The following is a 23,296-nucleotide window of genomic DNA, read 5'->3' as shown; positions in this document are numbered from 1 at the left end:
ACAAACAAGATAGGTCCTGTAGGTTTGTTCTTAAGATGAATTTGTATATAAGTTGCAACAGGTACATATTTTAAGTTCAATTCCAGCCCAAAAAAATATATTTTTTATGTTTTTTTGGATAGCGTGGGTAAGGGTCAACACCCTTGTAAAGTTTGTTTTGCTGACTGTACCCCTGTTCAGAAGATTTCACCTCACTTTCTGTCCTTGTGACAATTGAATTTTGAAAATTTTGGGTTGTTGTGGAAACAAGGATTGGTGATAAACCTTCAGTGGAGACACCTATTTCCCATGATAACTCTTAGAGGAGTGAATTTCATTTCCAAAGGGTAGATTTCCTCTCACTTCCTGTTGTCTCCCCCCCCCCCCCCCCGTTTGTAAGTAGGAGTCGAATGTAAGTCGGATGTTTGTAACTCAGGGACTGCCTGTACAATGAATTATAGTAAAGTGCATGTGGTGTTTGATTACTCATCCTAAATATACGTATCACCCCAGAGTGATCACATCTATTCATAGCTCGTAGTGTGAAAATACTATACTTTTTGGACTATAGTAGTGTGCACTGGAGGAGGCGTCAGTCAGTCAGAATACACGGCCCATGGTAAAGCCTGTAAATACAAAGGTTTGGCTGCATACATTGTGTAAACATCAAAGTTAGTTTGGCCTGGAGTCTCACTTCTCCAGTGAAACAGGTTAGAACACTTTAGCTGTATGTGAGAGGTGCAGCAGCTGCTTGTGAAGACACCTTGTGGAGCCCTTGGTCTGAGGAAGACGGTCACAAAATCATCGGTAGTGCCGCAAGTACACCAGCCTCTGTGGATTGAATTTTTCTCGGCACAGTGGGCATTCAGCCTGAAATTGAAATTTTAAACATTAAAAAACATTGATGTGTGAATTCCATAATAACCAACAGCACATATCTTGTTTGGCTTAAAGTGAACTTCTCTTAATTAGTCTGAAAAAGAAGACTAATGCAGCCACCACCTCTAAGGTTTGGCAAATTACAATATATTACATTTAAAGGTAAGTTTAAATACGCTTTAAACTAGTTTTTTTATTTTTACTTACAGGTAAGCTTATAATACAGCTTACCTGGCTGTAGGTAAAATGAATATCTCCTAAATGTGCACCATTTAAGAGATATTGTAGTGAGCAGCCGGTGACGTCACCAGCGCATGTGCACTGAAGGAACGACATTTCTGCGCCATTCCTTCAGATCTCTGTGCTGTGGTCCCCCTGTGCATGGGCAGGAGTGACGTCAATCAATCGGCCACAGCCTGTGAACCCAGAGTGAAGACTGGGTGAAAATGGAAGGCTCTGCAGCAGTGACAGCATGCCGCTTGAGGGCTTAGTTTTAAAGTAAGTCTTCCATAATGTACTAGTATGCGATGCACACTATTGCATTATGATATTGCAGGGGGTACCTTTTTTATTTTAAGAGTTTACTACAACTTTTTAGCATTTTAGTTTAGATACATTTTGTTATATACACAACATGATTTATTACACTTTCCAGACGTTTTTGAGCTGGCTCTTTAAAAGTCTGTAAAACTGGAGGCATTACATAAGCTTCCCAGTCATGTGATCACTATAAATGGCTATCAGAGTGATCACATGATTGGAAGTCTGCCCCACTGTCTCCTGCTAGTAAACAATGACCAAGTGCCAATTGAGTGAGCTCCCAGAACAGAATAACAATGCCAGCTGTATGCATACATGCGGCAGGTTGATGTTGAGGCCCACTGCTGTGCTGCCACATATATGCCTGAGGCTAGCATATAGAGGCTAATGTAAACACGAGTGAAGGTGTAGTCCACAGCAACCAAACATTTCTACATCATTCTTTCTAGTATAGGCTAAAAAAAAATTAATAGAAAAAAGGAACGGGCCCTCACCTTGGTGTTACACCATTCAGTGATGCACTCCCAGCAGAAGAGGTGGCCACATGGTGTGGCTGTAGTATGTTTACGGTGTTCTAAACACAATGTGCACTTAGAGGGTCGCTGGTAGGATTTCTCATGTGGAGGAGCCCTACAAACACAAAAACAGAAGATATTTACAGTACAACATAGTTGGATTATGAAATGGCTGTGTTTGGGTGGTTCTTAAGTCAGAAGGTTTTTTTCTTATCTTAACCACTTGCTGACCAGTCACCACAGATATACGGCAGCAGGTTCTCGCAATCGTGGGGGCGGGCGTGCTCCCATTCGCCATTGGGGAAGCTGATCTGCAGGGCCGGCGGCCACGACTGCTGCTGGCCACCCTCAAACGCTCCCCGTGGAGAGAGAACAGATGTCTGCTGTTGTAAACACAGCAGACCATGGTTCTCTCAGCAATCATCACAGGGCTCTCCCTGTTGCTCCCATTTATGAACACAGGTCCCTGTGTTGATTCCATAAGGCCCCCCCCTCCCCGTTAGAAAACACCCCCTAGGCATACATTTAACCCTTTAATAGTCCCTGGGTTAACCCCTTCCCTGCCAGTGTCATTAGCATATTTTTAGCACTGATTACTGTAGTAATGTCACTGGTCCCCCCCCAAAAGTGTCAAAAATGTCAGTTAGGTGTCGGATCTGTCCACCACAATGTTGCAGTCCAGCTAAAAATCACAGATCGCCACCATTACTAGTAAAAAGAATGAAAAAAATTACATAAAATCTTTCCCCTAGTTTGTAGATGCGATAATTTTCGTGCAAATTCATTAATAATACGCTTATTGTGTTTTTTTTTTTTTTTAAACAAAAATATGTAGCAGAATACAAATTAACGCAGTGCCGAATCGCAAAAAATGGGGGCTGAAGTGGTAAAGTGAATGTAAACCCTCACGTATACCCAGTGAAGTTAACAGCCTCTGATGATACACAGAGATGAAACAAATCTCCCTACATACGTTTTGCATGTATATCTGCTGTCTTTAGCTTTCTACACTGTTTAGAAAGTGTAAATCCTGTTAGAATTTTCTCTTCTTAATTCACCTGTGGGAGAGAAGTGTCGCCATACACAGACAGCTGATTGGAGGAAAGGCACACACCCCCCTCTCCACATAAGCAGAAACATGAAGAGCTGTGCTGTGAATAGACCAGTTCTCTGCTAATCTATTTATAGCACTCACCAAGACTCAAAATTCAGCCTGATTTTGTCTCAGTTAATAGAGAACTTGTTAGAAGTTATCATGCTGATAACAGAAGAACAGAGCAGGAGAAAACCACGGGACTTAGGGCTTTGAAGAGAGATAAGTAAACACTACAGATAGATGTGCCCAGGCCAAAATTTCATGAATGGGGTTTACATCCACTTTAATGCATTTTATGCATGAAGATAAAAATTGGATTTTTGTAAGATCTTACCGTAAAATCCTTTTCTCTTAGCTCATTGACAGACGTAGTCCTCTTTGATTCTCATCAATAGGGTTATGCTGCCTCCGCAGGAGTAGGACTAGGCAGAAAGAAAAACGTTCTGGCTCCACCCCAGGGGCAGTCCCAGAGGGTATATCCTCCCTCTCTCTGCTACAGGATGTCAGTTATGTCACAAAGCAGTGTCAGAGAATTTAACCCAACCCAACTCAATGATAGAGGGGCGGGTACTACGTCTGTCAATGAGCTAAGAGAAAAGGATTTTACGGTAAGATCTTACAAAAATCCAATTTTCTCTGTCGCTCATTGACAGACGTAGTCCTCTTTGATTCTCATCAATAGGGACGTCCCAAAGCAGTGCCACAAATGAGGGGTGGGATTGACAGAAATCAAAATCCAATCTAGAAGGCCCAACCGGTGCCAACTAGAAGTTTAAAGGCTCATCATAAAACAAAGAATGAGACTCAAATAAAATTCCAACGGAAAAAAACCCTCGAGGTAGACCACTGGTCTCCTCAAATCGCGGCCTGCAAAACCTGCGGCCAAACGAGGCATCAGACGATGCCATTACATCAACTTTATAATGTTTTGTAAAGGTATGCACCGACGACCAGGTAGCCGCCTTGCACACCTGGACCACTGACGCCTGATGGCGAAAAGCCCATGACGCACTAAGCGCCAGAGTGGAATGCGCCTTAACAGGGAACGGGGGCTCCCGACCCTTAATAGAATAAGCCTGTACCACCGTCTGTCTGATCCATTTGGAAATAGTCGCGGCAGATGCAGGCAACCCCTTTTTGGGCCCATCCGGGACCACAAAAAGTGAATCCGTCTTGCGAAACGAGTCTGTCGTTTTCAAGTATACCCTGATCGCCCGAACCACATCCAAGGAGTGTAAAGCAAACTCCCGATGATGGCTGGGCTTAGGACACAGAGAAGGTAATACAATTTCCTCATTCAGATGAAATTCTGAAATCACTTTAGGTAGGAAAGATGGATTCGGGCGTAGAACCACCTTATCTCTATGAACCACCAGATATGGGGAACGACAAGATAATGCAGCCAGTTCTGACACCCTGCGTGCAGAAGTGATAGCCACCAAGAAGGCCACCTTCTGGGACAACGTAGGTAAAGGAATCTCCCTAATATCTTCAAAGGGAGGCTTCTGAAGAACCGACAATACTAGATTAAGATCCCAGGGTGGTAACGGCACGCGTACTGGCGGAGCCAGATGTCGCACCCCCTGGATGAAATTCCGCACCAAGGAATGAGTAGCTAAAGGTTTCTGAAAGAAGATAGCTAATGCTGAAACCTGACCCTTGATAGTGCTCAAGGCCAGTTTCTGCTCAACCCCTTGTTGCAGAAAAGCTAATATTCGATTAACCGAATAGGAACGTGGGTGGAACCCCAGGGGTTCACACCATGCAATGTAGGACTTCCATGTGCGATGATAAATCTTTCTGGAAGTCGCTTTCCTTGCTTTAACTAGAGTAGGAATAACTGAAGCTGACAATCCCTTGTCCTTCAGCACCTGGGTCTCAATAGCCAGGCCGTTAAAGCCAGCGATCGTAAAGCAGGATGGAAGATCGGTCCCTGAGACAGTAGGTCTTCCCTGAGAGGAAGTCGCCACGGGACGTCCGCCACCAGTCTGACCAAGTCGGCGTACCAGGCTCGACGAGGCCAGTCCGGAGCTACCAGGATTACTGGAATTCCTTCCCCCTCTATTCTGCGAAGAAGTCTTGGCAGTAACCTGAGAGGAGGGAAGGCATACATTAGCTGGTATTGTCCCCACGGGGCGACCAGTGCGTCTGCGGTCTCTGCTAGAGGATCGCGGGAGCGAGCCACAAATCTCCGCACTTTCCTGTTGAATCGAGATGCCAACAGATCCACATCCGGGGTGCCCCAACGTAGGCACAACTGGTGGAAAACTTCTGGATGGAGGGACCATTCCCCCTGATCCAGAGTCTGACGGCTGAGATAATCTGCCTGCCAATTCTCCACCCCCGGAATGAACACCGCAGAGATAGCTGGAACAAACCGTTCCGCCCAGCGAAGAATGCAAGCCACTTCCCTGGCCGCCCGGACACTCTTGGTGCCCCCTTGGTGATTGACATAAGCCACGGCCGTGGCGTTGTCCGACTGGATCCGAACCGGGCTGCCCTGGAGCTGCTCGGTCCAGTGAATCAGACAAAGTCTGATCGCTCTCAGTTCCAATACATTTATCGGTAACCTGGATTCTTCCGGGGACCAAAGTCCCTGGGCGGATAATCTACCGAGAATTTCTCCCCATCCGGATAGACTGGCATCCGTGGTCACAATCGTCCAATATATTGGCAGAAATGACTTCCCCTGGCTGAGCATCGGAGATCGAAGCCACCAGACCAGAGACTCCCTGGTCTGTTCGCTCAATCGGATCCGATTGTCCAGGGATTCCGGATTCCGATTCCATTTGAGAAGAATCTCTTCCTGAAGGATTCGGGTATGGGACTTGGCAAATGGTACTGCTTCGAAGGAAGCCACCATCAACCCCAGAACCCTCATGCAAGTCCGAAGAGAAGGCCAGCTGTTGGATAGTAACAACTGAATTGCTGATTGAATCTTCCGGAGTTTCCCTGCCGGAAGAAATACTCTTGCCCTGGATGTGTCTAGAATTAGACCCAGATATTCGAGCCTCCTGGTGGGGACCAGAAATGACTTTTGCCGGTTCACCAGCCACGCGAATTCCTGTAAAGAGATCATAGTAATCTCTAGGTTTTGTAACAGGGTCTGCGGAGACTCTGCATGAAGCAGAAGATCGTCTAGGTAACCTAGAATCGATATGCCTCGTTGACGCAGTAGTGCCAACACCTTCGTGAAGACCCGAGGAGCCGTGGAGAGACCGAAAGGTAACGCCGCAAACTGATAATGGTTCTCTTCTACGGAGAAACGTAGAAACCGCTGATGTCCTGCGTAAATGGGAATGTGAAGATAGGCATCCTTGATGTCTATGGAAGCTAGGAAATCCCCCTGATGCAGGGAGGCCGCTACTGTGCGAATGGACTCCATCCTGAATTTTCTTATGTTGACAAAGGAATTGAGTGCCCTTAAGTCCAGAATTGGACGCACCTTGCCCTCTTTCCTGGGTATTGTAAATAGGTTTGAATAAAACCCTTGAAAACGTTCTGCCCAAGGAACGTGGACCACCACTCCTTGTTGTAGTAAATCCGTGACTGCTCCCCGCAGATCTTCTAAACGATCCGGGGATAGTCGGATATTGGAAGGGAAGAATCGTGCCGGTGGAAGAGATCGAAGCTCGATCTTGTACCCTGACCTTATGACTTCGCAAACCCATTTGTCCGGGATTCTGGAAAGCCATGGATCCGAGAACCGGCGAAGACGTCCCCCCACCCCAGTTATGGGTGGGGGCGCACCTTCAGGCTTTAGTAGTCTTATCTTCAGGTCTGGAAGAATTGGACTTTTGCTTGCCCGACCAGCGTCCCCTGAAACCTCCCGAAGGAGCTTTGGAGGACTTTGTTTTCTCACCCGTGGGACGAAAAAATTTCTTATGAGCGGAGAAAGAAGGCCCCCGTCTTTGACGAGGTCCTTTACCCTTAGCACTTTGTGGTAAAAAAGAGCTCTTTCCTCCCGTGAGATCCTTGATAATCTCATCTAAGTTGGCTCCGAATAAACGCTCTCCTAAAAAAGGGAGATTAGCTAATGCTTTTTTGGAACCTTGGTCAGCTGACCGACATTTTAGCCACAGTGTACGCCTGAGAACCACTGCTGAAACTGATGCTCGCGCCAATAATGGAGTGGCGTCTAACGCCGCGTCACAAACAAACTGTAACCCTTGTATCATCTGTTCCAACAAATCTGATACCGCCTGAGGGACATCTTCTAAGTCCCGGCGTAACCACTTGGTCCATTCAGTTACAGTCTGCGAAACCAGCCCAATAGCAATTATTGGTCTGAAAGCTGATCCAATCAAGGAAAACATGGCGCGGGACATAGCTTCTATCTTGCGATCCACCGGATCCTTAAAAGACGGAGCGTCTTCCAATGGAATGACTGTGGCTTTATTTAATCTAGAAATTGGTGAATCCACCACCGGTGGTTCTGTCCATTTCTTAATGAGGGCTTCCTCAAACGGATAACGCCTACTAATGCGTTTGGAAATAGCAGAAGTGCGTTTTGGCTGACTCCATTCTTCCTTGATCGGATTACCAAAACATTTGGGCAATGGAAATACTTTCGCCACTTTGATGCGTTTTTTAGTACCAAAGGGAATTTCAGTCTCAGCTACTTCCGACGGTGTAACCTGTAATCTTAAGGTTTCTCGGACAGATACAATTAGTGCGTTTACCAACGCTTCCTCTCGGGCTATGGCTGATGCCGAAACATCCTCCTCACTGTCTGAAGAGACAGTACCCGAGACACAAATCCCAGATGAGGTACCTGCAACTGCAGGAATAGGCTCAGATTCTGAATCCGAAGTTTCAGATAAAATGGGGGTAGGCGGGGGTCGCTTTCTTGCGCCCTGTCCCTGACAAGCCACTTCCACCCGGGATACGAAGGTCTCCATAACTGCTGACAATGACTCAATAGTAAGCGGGGTGCTGGAGGATCCTGCAGACACCTCGAGGGGATCAGGTGGAGATACATGTGTGGCAGGGTCCATGTTAATCCAGGACACTTGCCAGAAAAAACTTTTTTTTTTTTTTTATCTGTATCCCACTAGCGCAATAGCGCCCCCCAGTGTACCTGCTTATTGACCCCCACAGAGAGAGAGAGGGACCCCAAAGGCTCACCACCCGATGCAGAGAAGTTTCCTATCAACTGCAGTCAGCGTTTGTCTTGTGCAGACTGGGAAGTACTGTGCTAGGTTTCCCGGGTAGAAGGAAGTGGCTCCGCCCCCTGTGTATGCCTTCCGGCGTTCCCATCTGCTCCTCGAGGTTAGCTGGGCACCTCAAACATGGCCGCCCCCATGCAGGAGACAATAGACTCCAAAAAAATGGCGGCCGGCGTGACCTGCGGACGCTTGTGTACCTGGTCTACAGCAAAATGGCGGCGGACTGCCGAAGTAGCGTTCTCAGCACAGCAGCCTGCATGCCAAGCTAATGGCGGCTTGTCGGCCTGCGGGAGTCTGACGGTCCACTACAGTCAAGGTAGGCTATACCTCCTATGTATGCTATAATACTGCAGTCAGTTACAAACCAAGCCTGCTGGTTTAGAATGTTAGCTCCCAAACCAAGTCCGCTGCCCACCGAGCACATTATCACTGAGGATATGTGAACTTAACATAGGTTACAAGGGGGACTTTAGTGTCAGAAAGAATCCGACCATATATAGAGGGGCCCGTATCCCAAAACGTCTCACAGAGAGGAAAGGGAAACATTTACTCACCATACCGAACTGACAGGCACCCTCTCTTCACAGTACCCTCTCCACCGAAGTGGGGGGCTGTCGACCAATCCGGACGCCTTGACCCTCTGGTTCCTGGCGTCCAAGCGAGACGTTTAACTCGCAAGGTCAGTCCCTCCAATGGGACTCTGTCGCGGCCGACCCAGCGCGGAGCTATGGTCTGCACGCGCTCGTAGGCTGAACCGGGGTGACCACTGGATCTCAACATCCAGCCCGTCGCCCGGTCCCGCATACTTACTTGAATGTGTCGCGGCCGACCAAGCGTGATGCTCTGGTCTGCGCGCGCTCGTAGGCCGGCTGGGGTGACCACCGGATCTCAACATCCAGCCCGTCGCCCAGATCCGGCGTAATTTGCTTGAAGATCTCACAGGAAAAAAACTGGAGAAACTACCTAAAAAAATATTTTTTCTAAAAAAATCTTGCCAGGACCAAAAAGATCCCAGCAAGGAACTTGGGTCCTTACTCCTGACTAGACAGAAAAAAACTGACATCCTGTAGCAGAGAGAGGGAGGATATACCCTCTGGGACTTCCCCTGGGGTGGAGCCAGAACGTTTTTCTTTCTGCCTAGTCCTACTCCTGCGGAGGCAGCATAACCCTATTGATGAGAATCAAAGAGGACTACGTCTGTCAATGAGCGACAGAGAAAAACCTTCTGTGTGCAGCAGTCCTTCTAATACTTACCTGAATCCCATCTCCTTTCTGCGATGTTGCACGAGAGTCTTGGCTGCCCGGGACTCTCTCTCCTCACTGGCTGAGACAGCAGTGGGGCGCCATTGGCTCCTTCTGCGTTCGAAGTCAGTGAGCTAATTAGGAAAGAGAGAGAGGGAGCAGGGCTGAGCCACAGCTCTGTCTCTGAATGGAAACACCGAGCAGTGGCTCGGGTGCCCCCATAACAAGCTACTTGCCGGGGAGGCACTTGGCAGGAATGAGAGGCCAGAAGTGCCGTCGAGGGACCTAAAAAGAGGAGAATCTGGGCTGCTCTGTGCAAAACCATTACACAGAGCAGGTAAGTATAACATGTTTATTATTTTTAATGAAAAAAAAAAAAAAAAAAAAAAAAGAAAAGAAAACAGGCATTATAACGTAGCTGAACCAAGGGTCAGGGCAAGTCAGTTATAATGATACAAGGTGAAAGTAGAGGCCTAAAAGATTTGTTTATAAACAATATTATGATACTTCATTTTTTAATAAACTAACCAAAAACCATTCTAGTCTACCTTAGGCTGTAGAATATATTACTGTACGAGGTAGTAATGAAAAAAAAATATTGGAATGTTATACAAAAAACAGGACACAGCCTTTGGTGCCAAAGCAACACCCTTCAGCTAAGAAATGTTCTTGTTTACCAGACTTGGGCTTCATGCACAGTAGCCTACACTCGCAGCTCCTAAACCCAACTCCATAAAAGCTTATGTGTCCATGTACACACAGGCTTTTAACAGAATTTAGGAGCTGCCACATTTAGGCGAGCTTCAACTTCCCTCCCCTGAACGCGGAAGATTAGTGTTCAGAATAGTACATTCTAACCACTGGCCGCAGGAAAATGATGTGTTTTGCATTTTCCCTGCGGCAAATGTAGGACAGTGTTCAAGAAGCCTTAGATTAGAAGTCGGCAGCTACAAATATTACTTTTTAACAATAGAAAACTATAGATGCTGACTTTCAATAAAAGGACATTTACCTGTCCAGGGATTCTGCTCCAATCATTTAGGTGAGCAGAAGTGGGAGAAGGTACCCCCCCTCCCAAAATAATATTCCAAATACGGGAGAGGAGGAGGATTTAACCACTAGCAGAGCGCCTCGGCTTGCTCCCGTCGCCGGAGGCTCGCTCCTGCTGTATTCAGACACAGCGGGAGTCGGCCAGGGGAGGAGATGCGGTGATCAATGTCTCTCCTCCCCGATCGTCGGGGAAAGAGTGAGGAAATCCGCCTGCTTGTGTAAACAAAGCGGGCGGATCTCCTCGGACAGGCAGGGACAGATCACAGGATTCAGCATAGCTGAACCTGCGATCTGTGTCTGTGTCACACAACCCCCTCCCCCACACACGTCAGTAAGCATGAGGCACACATTTAACCCCTTGATCACCAACAGTGTTAACCCCTTCCATGCCAGTGTCATTATTACAGTAACAGTGCATATTTATAGCACTGATTACTGTAGTAATGTCACTGGTCCCCCCCAAAAGTGTCAAAAATGTCAGTTAGGGGTCCGATCTGTCCACCGCAATGTCGCAGTCCTGCAAAAAAAAAAAAACGCAGATCGCCGCCATTACTAGTAAAAAAAAAAAAAATAAACATGACAAATCTTTCCCGTAGTTAGTAAACATGATAACTTTTGCGCAAACCAATCAAAAATACTCTTATTGTGATTGTTTTTACCAAAAATATGTAGCAGAAAACAAATTGGCCTAAAATATTAAAAAATTTTGATTTGTAAATTTTTTTTGGGGAATGTCCTATCAGAATGTGAAAAATATTGTTTTTTTTTTTTTTTTCAAAATTGTCGCTCTTTTTTTCAAAAATTAAAAATCGCAGAGGTGATCAAATACCACCAAAAGAAAGCTCTATTTGTGGGGAAAAAAAGGACATAAATTTAATTTGGGTACGGTGTCGCACGACCGCACAATTGTCCGTTAAAGTAACGCAGTGCCGAATCGCAAAATATGGCCTGGTCAGGAAGGGGGTAAAATCTTCCGGTCTTAAAGTGGTTAAAAATACGCTCATTGAGAATTTTTTTGTCAAAGACATGTAGCTAAATACATTTTGGCCTAAATATATGACAAAAATTGAATATATTGGCTATTTTTTACCTGTCAAAGTAGAAAATTTTCGCTCTTTTTTTTATTAATATCGCATAAAATAAAAAGCGCAGAGGTGATCAAATACCACCAAAAGAAAGCTCTGTTTGTGGGAAAAAAAGGACGTAAATTTCGTTTGGGTACAGCGTTGCATGACCGCGCAATTGTCAGTTAAAGTCGTGCAGTGCCAAGTTGAAAAAAGTGGCCTGGACGTTAAGCAGGAAAATCCTCCGGGGCTAAAGTGGTTAAAGCATAACTTTGCAGTTTGGGTGAGGTTCCACTTTAAAGCAGACCTTTAACTAATATTTTGACATTGACTCATTTCCTCCCCCCCCCCCCCTTCATGTTTAGTAAATACCTTCTTTTATGTACAGCATCACCCACAGGCTCCTGGCCAGAGCACTACAGGGCGTGCCTGCTATGAAAGACTAGCTATGAGGTCCAACAGGATGCCTCCACCCCCTCCCCTCTTGCTGGCACTTGTCTCCCACCACATAGCTAGCCTTTCATAGCAGGCACGCAGGAAGAAGGGACAGAGTGCTACATGTTCTTGGTTCCTTAGAGGACAGAACCCTATACTAAAAAATAAAGGAGACTCTTTAATCAGATGATTACCTCTGGTAGGACATTCTGCGGTGTAGCTTGAATTTCTGCTGGGCTTCCTGCTTCTGCTGAAAATGATTCAGCTGGACATACAGCAGCAACATAAGATGAAGCAGTGACACTGCACCAAGGAAACTGTAACTCCGACGCACAATATTATCATTTCCAAGCGATTCACGGACACGCAGCTAGGGGAGATTCAGGAGATCAAAAACATTAGAAGACAATACCCTTTTATGTAATGGCAGCACTCACCTTCATGTGAGATAATCAGTTCATTGCCTAGGGCAGTGATGGCGAACATTGGCACTCGAGATGTTTTGGAACTACATTTCCCATGATGCTCAGCTACACCGCAGAGTGCATGAGAATCATGGGAAGTGTAGTTCCAAAACATCTCGAGTGTCAAGGTTCGCCATCACTGCCCTAGGGTAACAGGGCTTTATGCAAATAAAATACAATTTAAACACTGGATTTAACTCTGTAAGACTGGCGACTGGACCACTTAGAATACTGTAGAAGTAACACAAAAACTTAAGGCTGAAATCTGGGCTAGTTACTATTTGTCACCTACCTTAAACACATGCACAGTGCCTTGAAAAAGTATTCATACCCCTTGAAATTTTCCACATTTTGTCATGTTACAACCAAAAACGTAAATGTATTTTATTGGGATTTTATGTGATAGACCGACACAAAGTGGCACATAATTGTGAAGTGAAAGGGAAATAAATGTTTTTCAAAATTATTTACAAACATGTGAAAAGTGTATGCATTTGTATTCAGCCCCCCTGAGTTAATACTTTGTAGAACCACCTTTCACTGCAATTACAGCTGTAAGTCTTTTTGGGTATGTCTCTACCAGCCTTGCACATTTAGAGAGTAACATATGTGCCCATTGTTCATTGCAAAATAGTTCAAGTTCTGTCAGATTGGACGGAGAGTGTCTGAACAGCAATTTTCAATTCTTGCCACAGATTCTCAACTGGATTTTGGTCTGGACTTTGACTGGGCCATTCCATTGTAGCTCTGGCTATATGTTTAGGGTTATCGTCCTACTGGAAGGTGAACCTCCACTCCAGTCTCATGTCTTTTGCAAACTCTAACAGGTTTTCCCTGTATTTGGCTCCAAACATCTTCCCAATAACTCTGACCAGATTCCCTGTACCTGCATGAAGAAATGTATCCCCACGACATGATGCTGCCACCATCATGTTTCACAGTGGGGATGGTGTGTTCAGGGTAATGTACATTGTTAGTTTCCCGACACACATATCGTTTTGCTTTTAGACCAACAAGTTCAATTTTGGTCTCATCTGACCAGAGCACCTTCTTCCACGTTTGCTGTGTCCCCCACATGGCTTCTCACACACTGTAAACAGGACTTCTTATGGCTTTCTTTCAACAATGGCTTTCTTCTTGCCACTCCTCCATAAAGGCCAGATTTGTGGAGAGCACAGCTAATAATTGTCCTGTGGGCAGATTCTCCCACCTGAGCTGTGGATCATTGCAGCTCCTCCAGAATTACCATGGGCCTTCTCGCTGCTTCCCTGATTATTGCTCTCCTTGCCTGGCCTGTCAGTTTAGGTGGATGGCCATGTCTTGGTAGGTTTGCAGTTGTGCCATACTCTTTCCATTTTCCGATGATGGATTGAACAGTGCTCTGTGAGATGTTCAAAGAAATACAGTGCCTTGCGAAAGTATTCGGCCCCCTTGAACTTTTCGAACATTTGCCACATTTCAGGCTTCAAACAAAGATATAAAACTGTAATTTTTTGTGAAGAATCAACAACAAGTGGGACACAATCATGAAGTGGAACGAAATTTATTGGATATTTCAAACTTTGTTAACAAATAAAAAACTGAAAAATTGGGCGTGCAAAATTATTCAGCCCCTTTACTTTCAGTGCAGCAAACTCTCTCCAGAAGTTCAGTAGGGATCTCTGAATGATCCAATGTTGACCTAAATGACTAATGATAAATAGAATCCACCTGTGTGTAATTAAGTCTCTGTATAAATGCACCTGCACTGCGATAGTCTCAGAGGTCCATTTAAAGCGCAGAGAGCATCACGAAGAACAAGGAACACACCAGGCAGGTCCGAGATACTGTTGTGGAGAAGTTTAAAGCCGGATTTGGATACAAAAAGATTTCCCAAGCTTTAAACATCCCAAGGAGCACTGTGCAAGCGATAATATTGAAATGGAAGGAGTATCAGACCACTGCAAATCTACGAAGACCTGGCCGTCCCTCTAAACTTCCAGCTCATACAAGGAGAAGACTGATCAGAGATGCAGCCAAGAGGCCCATGATCACTCTGGATGAACTGCAGAGATCTACAGCTGAGGTGGGAGACTCTGTCCATAGGACAACAATCAGTCGTATACTGCACAAATCTGGCCTTTATGGAAGAGTGGCAAGAAGAAAGCCATTTCTTAAAGATATCCATAAAAAGTGTTGTTTAAAGTTTGCCACAAGCCACCTGGGAGACACACCAAACATGTGGAAGAAGGTGCTCTGGTCAGATGAAACCAAAATCGAACTTTTTGGCAACAATGCAAAACGTTATGTTTGGCTTAAAAGCAACACAGCTCATCACCCTAAACACACCATCCCCACTGTCAAACATGGTGGTGGCAGCATCATGGTTTGGGCCTGCTTTTCTTCAGCAGGGACAGGGAAGATGGTTAAAATTGATGGGAAGATGGATGGAGCCAAATACAGGACCATTCTGGAAGAAAACCTGATGGAGTCTGCAAAAGACCTGAGACTGGGACGGAGATTTGTCTTCCAACAAGACAATGATCCAAAACATAAAGCAAAATCTACAATGGAATGGTTCACAAATAAACATATCCAGGTGTTAGAATGGCCAAGTCAAAGTCCAGACCTGAATCCAATCGAGAATCTGTGGAAAGAACTGAAAACTGCTGTTCACAAACGCTCTCCATCCAACCTCACTGAGCTCGATCTGTTTTGCAAGGAGGAATGGGCAAAAATTTCAGTCTCTCGATGTGCAAAACTTATAGAGACATACCCCAAGCGACTTACAGCTGTAATCGCAGCAAAAGGTGGCGCTACAAAGTATTAACTTAAGGGGACTGAATAATTTTGCACGCCCAATTTTTCAGTTTTTTATTTGTTAAAAAAGTTTGAAATATCCAATAAATTTCATTCCACTTCATGATTGTGTCCCACTTGTTTTTGATTCTTCACAAAAAATTACAGTTTTATATCTTTATGTTTGAAGCCTGAAATGTGGCAAAAGGTCGCAAAGTTCAAGGGGGCCGAATACTTCGCAAGGCACTGTACATTTACTTTCTTGGTTGTAACATGAAAAAAATTGTAAAATTTCAAGGGATATAAATACATTTTCAAGGCACTTGATTTGCCAAGCAGTCTACTTAATGAGAAAACTACCTTGTTAATGTTTGTAAAATCATCACTACCATCAGAAATTGCAGCTACGCCCAGGTGACTGGAAGCTGTAGTAGGTAAGTGCCAATGAGAGTGTGCATGGTCTCTTTAGCAAAAATACAACTTCCATCATGCCACGGAATTGAAGTAACAATGGGTGGTACTGTGGGAAGGTTGTGGAACAATAGTCTGCCTGTCAAAGCCTTTTGGATACATCCAGAGACTCAGATTTTCCTGGCCTATTAAACAATCCTAAAAGGCAGTTGTTACATTTTCTCCTTAAAATAAAACACACAATAAACCTACCAGCTCTGTACAACAGTTTTGCACAGAGCAGTCCTGAACCTCCTCTTATAGGGTCCCCGGTGGAACTCTCGGCTCCTCCTGTTTTCCGTGTGCCACCTCCTATGGTGGCACACACACAGCAAGACTCTGCTCTTAAACACCCCCCCCCCCCATCACTGGATTTGACCAGTAGTGGCGGAAGCCAATGGCTCCCGCTGCTCTCAGCCAAGCCTAGGAGAGAAGAGAGAGCAGCTGCAGATGGGCACAGTGCCGGATCAATAAAGCACTCAGGTAAGTATGTGGGGGGGGGGGGGGGATGTTAGTACTAGCCACAGATGGATGGAAATTTCACTGGCTCAGTGGGGACCAGCTGAATTTTGATCACAGCAGTTTTTTTGCCTAACACTTAGGAGTTAAGACCACCTCTATCGCCCTGGGACTTGATTTTGTCGGCTTTACAAAAGCCTTCTTTTGAACACATCCATGATATCCTCTTCTGAGTTCTTGATTACAAAAAGTGGTCTTTCATTTCAGGGGCCCTACCCCCTTTTTTAAGTGAATCACTTGAAAAAATGGGGACGGTACCCCTTTAAACATATAGTGCCCGCCCCTTATCTTCATTAGTTCTGCTGCATGTGGGAAGCTGACAGACGCCGCTGTTTCTCATCCATTTTAGTGGGCCGGCCACACAATTTTGACTCAGGGACTAGTGGTGGTTCCTGTTCAAGTTGCTGCTATACCCTTCCACTGCCAAGCTGTCACATGGAGTTTTGGGAGTGTGGATATGCATGGTTTGTAATAAAGCAGTACCTCTTCCTAATCCTGCTCACTGGAGTTTTTTTCTTGCTCAGCAAAACCCCCCTTGGGAAAGCACTGTAGATATAGTAAAGTACAAACGGGTGTATAACAATTAACAGGCCACTTACATAAGTGATGCCAGTGATGCGTTTGGCAATATGGTAGAAGGCTCCCTTCATATAGAACATGGCAAGATGCAACCTTCTAAGAAAGGTGATACTCTGCCTGATGGCATAAACACTTTTGGCCAGAGTCTTTTTCTGTTGCTCTGAGAGAGAAGCGATCTTTCTGTGCATCCACTTCCACATCCATGAGCGGTGGTGACTACCAGAAGACAAGCTGTGTGGAATCCGGACTCCATCAATCTCTATCTGGAGCTCTTGTTCTAGGCGAGCGAGTTCTTTATCCAGGAAATAAGGTAACAAGGTGTGGCAGCAGATGAGTAGAGAGCGCTGCACAATGGATGGCACTTTCCTTTTTGAAGAATCCACCTGGACAATATTAACATATTCTTCTCCCAAAGTTTGGTAACCTACCCAAAACAAAAAAAACATTTTTTTTTAATATAAATTAAATTATTGATAATGTCATTACACATTTCCAAAAGTGAACTTTTCTTTTCAGAATAATATGGTTCCGGAACGTATTCACAGCGCATCACTTTTTCCACATTTTAGGTTACAGCCTAATTCCAAAATGGATTAAATTTCATTATTTTTCTCAAAATTCTACAAACAATAACCCATAATGACAACAGAAAATAAATTTGTTTGAAATCTTTGCAAATGTATTAAAAAAAAAAAAAAAAAAAATCACATATAGCCTTTGCTATGACACTCAAAATTGAGCTCAGGTGCATCCGTTTTCTACTGATCATCCTTGAGATGTTTCTACAACTTGATTGGAGTACACCTGTGGTAAATTCAGTTGATTGGACGTGATTTGGAAAGGCACACACCTGTCTATATAAAGGTCCCACAGTTAACAGTGCATGTCAGAGCACAAACCAAGCCATGAAGGCCAAGGCATTGCATGTAGACCTTTGAGACAGGATTGTATCGAGGCACAGATCTGGGGAAGGGTACAGAGTACTTTCTGCAGTATTGAAGGTCCCAATGAGCACAGTGGCCTCCATCATGCCTGAATAGAAGACGTGTGGAACCACCAGGACTCTTCCTAGAATGGGCCGTCCAGCCAAACTGAGCAATCAGGGGAGAAGGGCCTTAGTTAGGGAGGTGACCATGAACCTGATGGTCACTCTGACAGAGCTCCAGCGTTTCTCAGTGGAGAGAGGAGAACCTTCCAGAATAACCATCTCTGCAGCACTCCACCAATCAGGCAAGTTGGAAGCCACTCCTCAGTAAAAGGCGTATGACAGCCTGCCTGGAGTTTGCCAAAAGACACCTGAAGGACTCTCAGACCATGAGAAACAAAATTCTCTGGTCTGATGAAACAAAGACTGAAATCTTTGGCCTGAAAGGCAAGCATCATGTCTGGAGGAAACCGGGCACCACTCATCACCTGACCAATACCATCCCTACAGTGAAGAATTAGTAAATCAGCCTGACTGACTTCAACAATACAGTTTGAGTGGTTTATCAGGTTATATCCCTGCTCAGCACCTCAGCACAGTCTGACATAATATACAACATAAAATACACAAGTACTAGATGCAAGGCCTACAAACCCGTCTATTGAAATACCCTCACAAAAATAAAGATCAGTAAAATGTGAAAGTCATATCAATTGTAATAAAAGATTGAAGCTTCACCCAGGGCCGGCCAATTCAATACTGCCCCCCCCCCCCCCACATATGTACCTTATAATGTACACTTTGTCCAGGAGGATCTAATATGGAGTAATAGTAACCTTTACTCATTGTATCTGGTGCTCCCATCCACTTCTCTCCTGCCCCTGGATGTGGACAGACCCTCAATGTCATCATGTACAATGCAGGACCCAAGGTGGACGCTGGTCCTGTTATGTATGTGATGACCTCAGGGAGAGGTCCAGCAACACAAATGGAGAAGAATGGCTTCAGAGATCCAGTCGCCACTGCTGGAACCAGTGGAGAGACTGCAAGACAGTAGATTAGGGATGTATTTCCCTCTATTAAATCATCCTTTGGAAAAACGAGTTAGAGGGGGATTTACATTTTGTGGCCAGCCCAGAGCTGGGCTTTAAAACCTATCACAATCTCCCTTTGCAAAATCTTAAAGCAGCAGTATGGTGGCAGCAAGACCATATCACATTATATATGTGCACTGCAGGATCTGATGTGTGAAATGGGCTCAATCAGTGCAAGATCCATAGGTGAAAGTTTAGTAATCTACAGCAAGCAATCCCAATGAATATTTGAAGGCCAAGTCCACCTTTTACAAAAAGTAAATACAGTAAATGCACATCTTTTTGCAGGTAAAAAAAAAAAAAAATGTGCATTTATTATTTTTTTTTTTTAACTCTACTGCCATTATATTAATCTTACAGATAAAAAAAAAAAAACCCTTCTGACTTTACAACCCCTTTAACCACTTGCCTACTGTGCACTTAAACACCCTTCCCATCCAGGCCAATTTTCAGCTTTCAGCGCTCGCACACGTTGACTGACAATTGCCCGGTCATGCTACACTGTACCCATATGAAATTTTTATCATTTTTTTCATACAAATAGAGCTTTCTTTTGGTGGTATTTAATCATCTCTGGGTTTTTTATTTCTTACAAAAAAAAAGAAAAAAGACAGAAAATTTTGAAAAAAAAAAAAAAAAAAGTTTCTTATTTTCTGCGAGTAAATTTTGAAAATAAATTTTTCTCCCTCACTGATGTGCGCTGATGAGGCGGCACTGATAGGCTGCACTGATGGGCACTGATGAGGTGGCACTTATGGGCACTGATGAGGAGGTACTAATATGCCACACTGATGAGCACTGATAGGCGGCATTGATAGGCGGCACTGATGAGCACTGATAGGCGGCACTGCTTGGCACTGAGAGGCGGCACTGAGAGGTGGCACTGCTGGGCACTGAGAGGCGGCACTGACGGGCGGCACTGACGGGCACTGGCGGATGGCACTGATGGGCACTGAGGGGTGGCACTGATGAGCACTGATGGGCAGCACCATCAGTGCCCATAGTGCTGCCAGTCAGTGCTCATCAGTGCCTAGATGAGCAGGCACTGATGGGCACTGACTGGCAGCACTATGGGCACTGATTGTGGGCATTGATGGGGGCACTGATGGCGGGAACTGTGGGCACTGATGGGGGGGCAATGTGTGTGGTTTTTTTACCTTTAGTAATCAGGGCACTGGTGATCAGTGCCTTGATTACATTGCTGTGTGTCCCCAGCGGCTGTCAGCTCCCCCTCCTTCCTCACACTGCAGTGTCTGTGTGAGGAAGGAGCGCCGGCGATGAGAGATGATCTCATATGTTTACATATGAGATCATCTCTCATTGGACGGCTTGATCACGTGGTGAATGGCCGCTGTGATTGGCCATTCACCACGATCTGTGATCGGCCGTGTCCAAGGGACACGGCCGACACAGATTCTCCCCGATGCGCGCTCGCGGGAGCGTGCGGGGAGAGTCTTAAACGGCCTCCCGAAAATTCAAGTCCGCGCTGCAGCCGTATATAGGCTGTAGCGTGGATGTGAGGGAGTTAATTGAACAAACTGAAGTTAGAAGCCGATTGGCTGCCATGCACAGCTGCTCCAGATTCTGAGTGCTCCAGTTTTAGTAAATCTCCCCCATGACACTTGAGGCTCTATGCATGCACCAACGTTCCATATATCCTACCTGAAAATGTGGTGAGAGTGTAGTAGGTGAGATCACACAGCAGCTCAATCTCTTTCCTCCACTGCAGCCACTTTTTGGCACCTATAATAAAAACAGACAGGTCAGGTACAGTACACCGTATTTTGTGTAGGACCTTACAATTAGTATCTGTGTGTATTGTGTAATCAAACAAACCTTATACCACCGCACAAAAACAGTGTTGGTAACAAAAAATGTACAACATATATGTGCCCAAAAGCTATATCAGAGATAAATATACCTTCATTACCATACAATAATGTGCATATACCAATATCAGTGCCAGGTATATCGCTAATAAACTGAAAAGGGACAATCTCTAAACAAATCTATTAACATAAAACCCCCTTGAAAAAGACACCAGCAGTGTTGATAAGCAATCAGTGCAAATATTCATGAGCAATAACAAAGTAACAAAAAATATGTTATAATAAAATCAATTGTCCATTTATCTAACAATCAGGTATCCAGTGAAAGTCCGTGAAGATGAACCAAAATAAAGGGCTTCTGTGCCTGAACAATTCAAGTGCTGTGCTGTTCTGTGACTCTCATGCAGCAAACTTTGCTCCACACCCCATTGTGCTTGCAATTACCAGAGAACGTGGACCCCTTAGCAGTACTGCATGTGGGTCTGACAGCCTGGTAAGTGGAGAGATATCACTTCCTGTGGGTTTCTTGTGTGATCACCACTCACATAAAAGAGAAGGAATCCAAATAGTGTAATATGTTCCCTTTATTCATTGACATATAAACAGATGTAAACTTAATGGAGCTCTGGCCTCAAAATCCACTTTGGGCCATCCGCTTGCTCAGTGTCACCTAAAAAAGAAATGGATAGTCCCGATTTTTTTTTTCAATTACTTACCTTGATATTGAAGAAAATATACTTACCTTTCTTCCACTTCCTCCCTCTGCGCCTGCGGCCCACGCTGTCTCTTCCTCCTTGCATTGATTCCTGGGAGCGATGACGTTCAGCATATAATATGAGGTCAAACCTAAACACTTTCAATTTGTATGCAATCCGGCAGGCCCTTGCACTACATAGAAAAGGTAAGTCTGCAGATAATCTGCACGTGTGTATGGGGCATCAAAGGTAAGTGCAACCCGAGACAGTTCAGAGGCTATCAATTATGAATAGTACTAGCCCTGGGGGGTATTTTTATTGAAAAATAGTTTCCGAGGCCAGAACTCTGCTTTAAAGTGTTCCAGATAAAAAAAAAAAACCCTGCATTCCATAGCCTGTACAATGCAGAGAAGGGCAGCCAATCGGTTTGCCTAGTGTAGAAACCACAGCACGTGCACTTCAGTGTGCGTTCCACTGCTCGCTGGATGTGACGTCACTGAGGAGCTGGAACCAGTGTCGACGGGTTTCGCCCCTCTTACAGGGCGTTATCAAAGAGGGGAGGGGTGAAACGCGTCAATGCAGATAGAGGCTGCTCAGGGACGTCCGGTGAGGAGCGGAACGCACACTGAAGCGTGCTGAGTTCCACACTAGGCGAACCGATTGGCTGCCCTATCACTGATATATATGGCACATATGTTGTAAATTTATTGTTACCAACACTGTTTTTGTGCTGTGGTATAAGGATTGTTTGATTTCACTGTGTGATTAACAGCAACAGTTCCTTATTATATTTATAGTATATAGACATAGTGCAGGGTTGTTGTTTACAATAATGTGTATATTTATAGTACATAGACATAGTGCAGGGCTGTTATTTACAATAATGTGTATATTTATAGTACATAGACATAGTGCAGGGCTGTTGTTTACAATAATGTGTATATTTATAGTACATAGACATAGTGCAGGGCTGTTATTTACAATAATGTGTATATTTATAGTACATAGACATAGTGCAGGGCTGTTATTTACAATAATGTGTATATTTATAGTACATAGACATAGTGCAGGGCTGTTATTTACAATAATGTGTATATTTATAGTACATAGACATAGTGCAGGGCTGTTGTTTACAATAATGTGTATATTTATAGTACATAGACATAGTGCAGGGCTGTTGTTTACAATAATGTGTATATTTATAGTACATAGACATAGTGCAGGGCTGTTGTTTACAATAATGTGTATAGAGCTCCTCTCCCTCCCTATGAACCCCTGAGCTCTTTCCTGACTTCCTCTCCCACCTTGCATGGACCCAATGACAACACACATAGATGACAAGCACGTGTGTCCCTACCTGTGTCCAGGCACACTCACCAGTAAAAGCCTGGCAGGCCTCATGCGCCTGGCCCCTCAGACAGCTCTGGAACTGCTCATCTTTCTGGCAGCTCCGGATCAGTTCAGGCTGGTTTGCTGTGGTAAAAGGCATGTCAGCGGTGCCGTTCCCCTCTGCCTCATACCCCGGGACTGCACACAGCCTCACCCCGACATACCCACAACAATCACAACAACCGCCCCCTGGCTTCCTGTCCCACTTCCGGGTGTACCATGCGTGCCCCGGCGTAGGAGGCGGGGCTTCCGTACGTCAATTGTTGTTATCGCAACGTTCTAGCCGTTGTGCCGAAATCGGTTTCCCCTCTCTTTCGGCTGTAATCGGAACTCCGCCCCTTCAGCCTGATGCAATCCAGCTCCTCCCAGCTCTGCCTCTCCAGCCGATCAAGACTCCGCCCAAGCTCCGCCCATTGTCTCTCCGTATTTACAAAACTCTACAGCACTTTATTCACCCTGATCCCGCCCCCGTGCGCGCCCCCGATGCAGCCATTCAGTTTCTGGATAATAGTGAAACATTAAACACACGTATATGAGATGAATGGCACACATGTTACATGTATGTGAAGATGAGAGGCTCTATTCAGAGAAGCCACAATGCAAATC

The 23,296-nt window shown here is 45.0% G+C and overlaps 1 protein-coding gene across 1 annotated transcript; it reads right to left on the bottom strand.

Moving 5' to 3' along the window:
* Nucleotides 1-542: 542 nt before the first annotated feature.
* PEX10 (peroxisomal biogenesis factor 10) lies at nucleotides 543-22,868 on the bottom strand. Its single transcript, XM_082274233.1, has 6 exons — nucleotides 22,679-22,868; nucleotides 20,440-20,520; nucleotides 16,779-17,182; nucleotides 12,163-12,338; nucleotides 1,893-2,028; nucleotides 543-849 (listed from the first exon to the last, which is right to left on the bottom strand). The coding sequence occupies exons 1-6, from the start codon at nucleotides 22,788-22,790 to the stop codon at nucleotides 781-783; spliced, it is 978 nt and encodes a 325-aa protein (XP_082130359.1). The 5' UTR covers nucleotides 22,791-22,868; the 3' UTR covers nucleotides 543-780.
* Between the last annotated feature and the right edge of the window lie 428 nt (nucleotides 22,869-23,296).

This window comes from Pelophylax lessonae (genome assembly GCF_965119305.1).
Source record: "Pelophylax lessonae genome assembly, chromosome: 12".
Classification (NCBI taxonomy): domain Eukaryota; kingdom Metazoa; phylum Chordata; class Amphibia; order Anura; family Ranidae; genus Pelophylax; species Pelophylax lessonae.
This window is presented reverse-complemented; position numbering and strand designations above follow the sequence as displayed.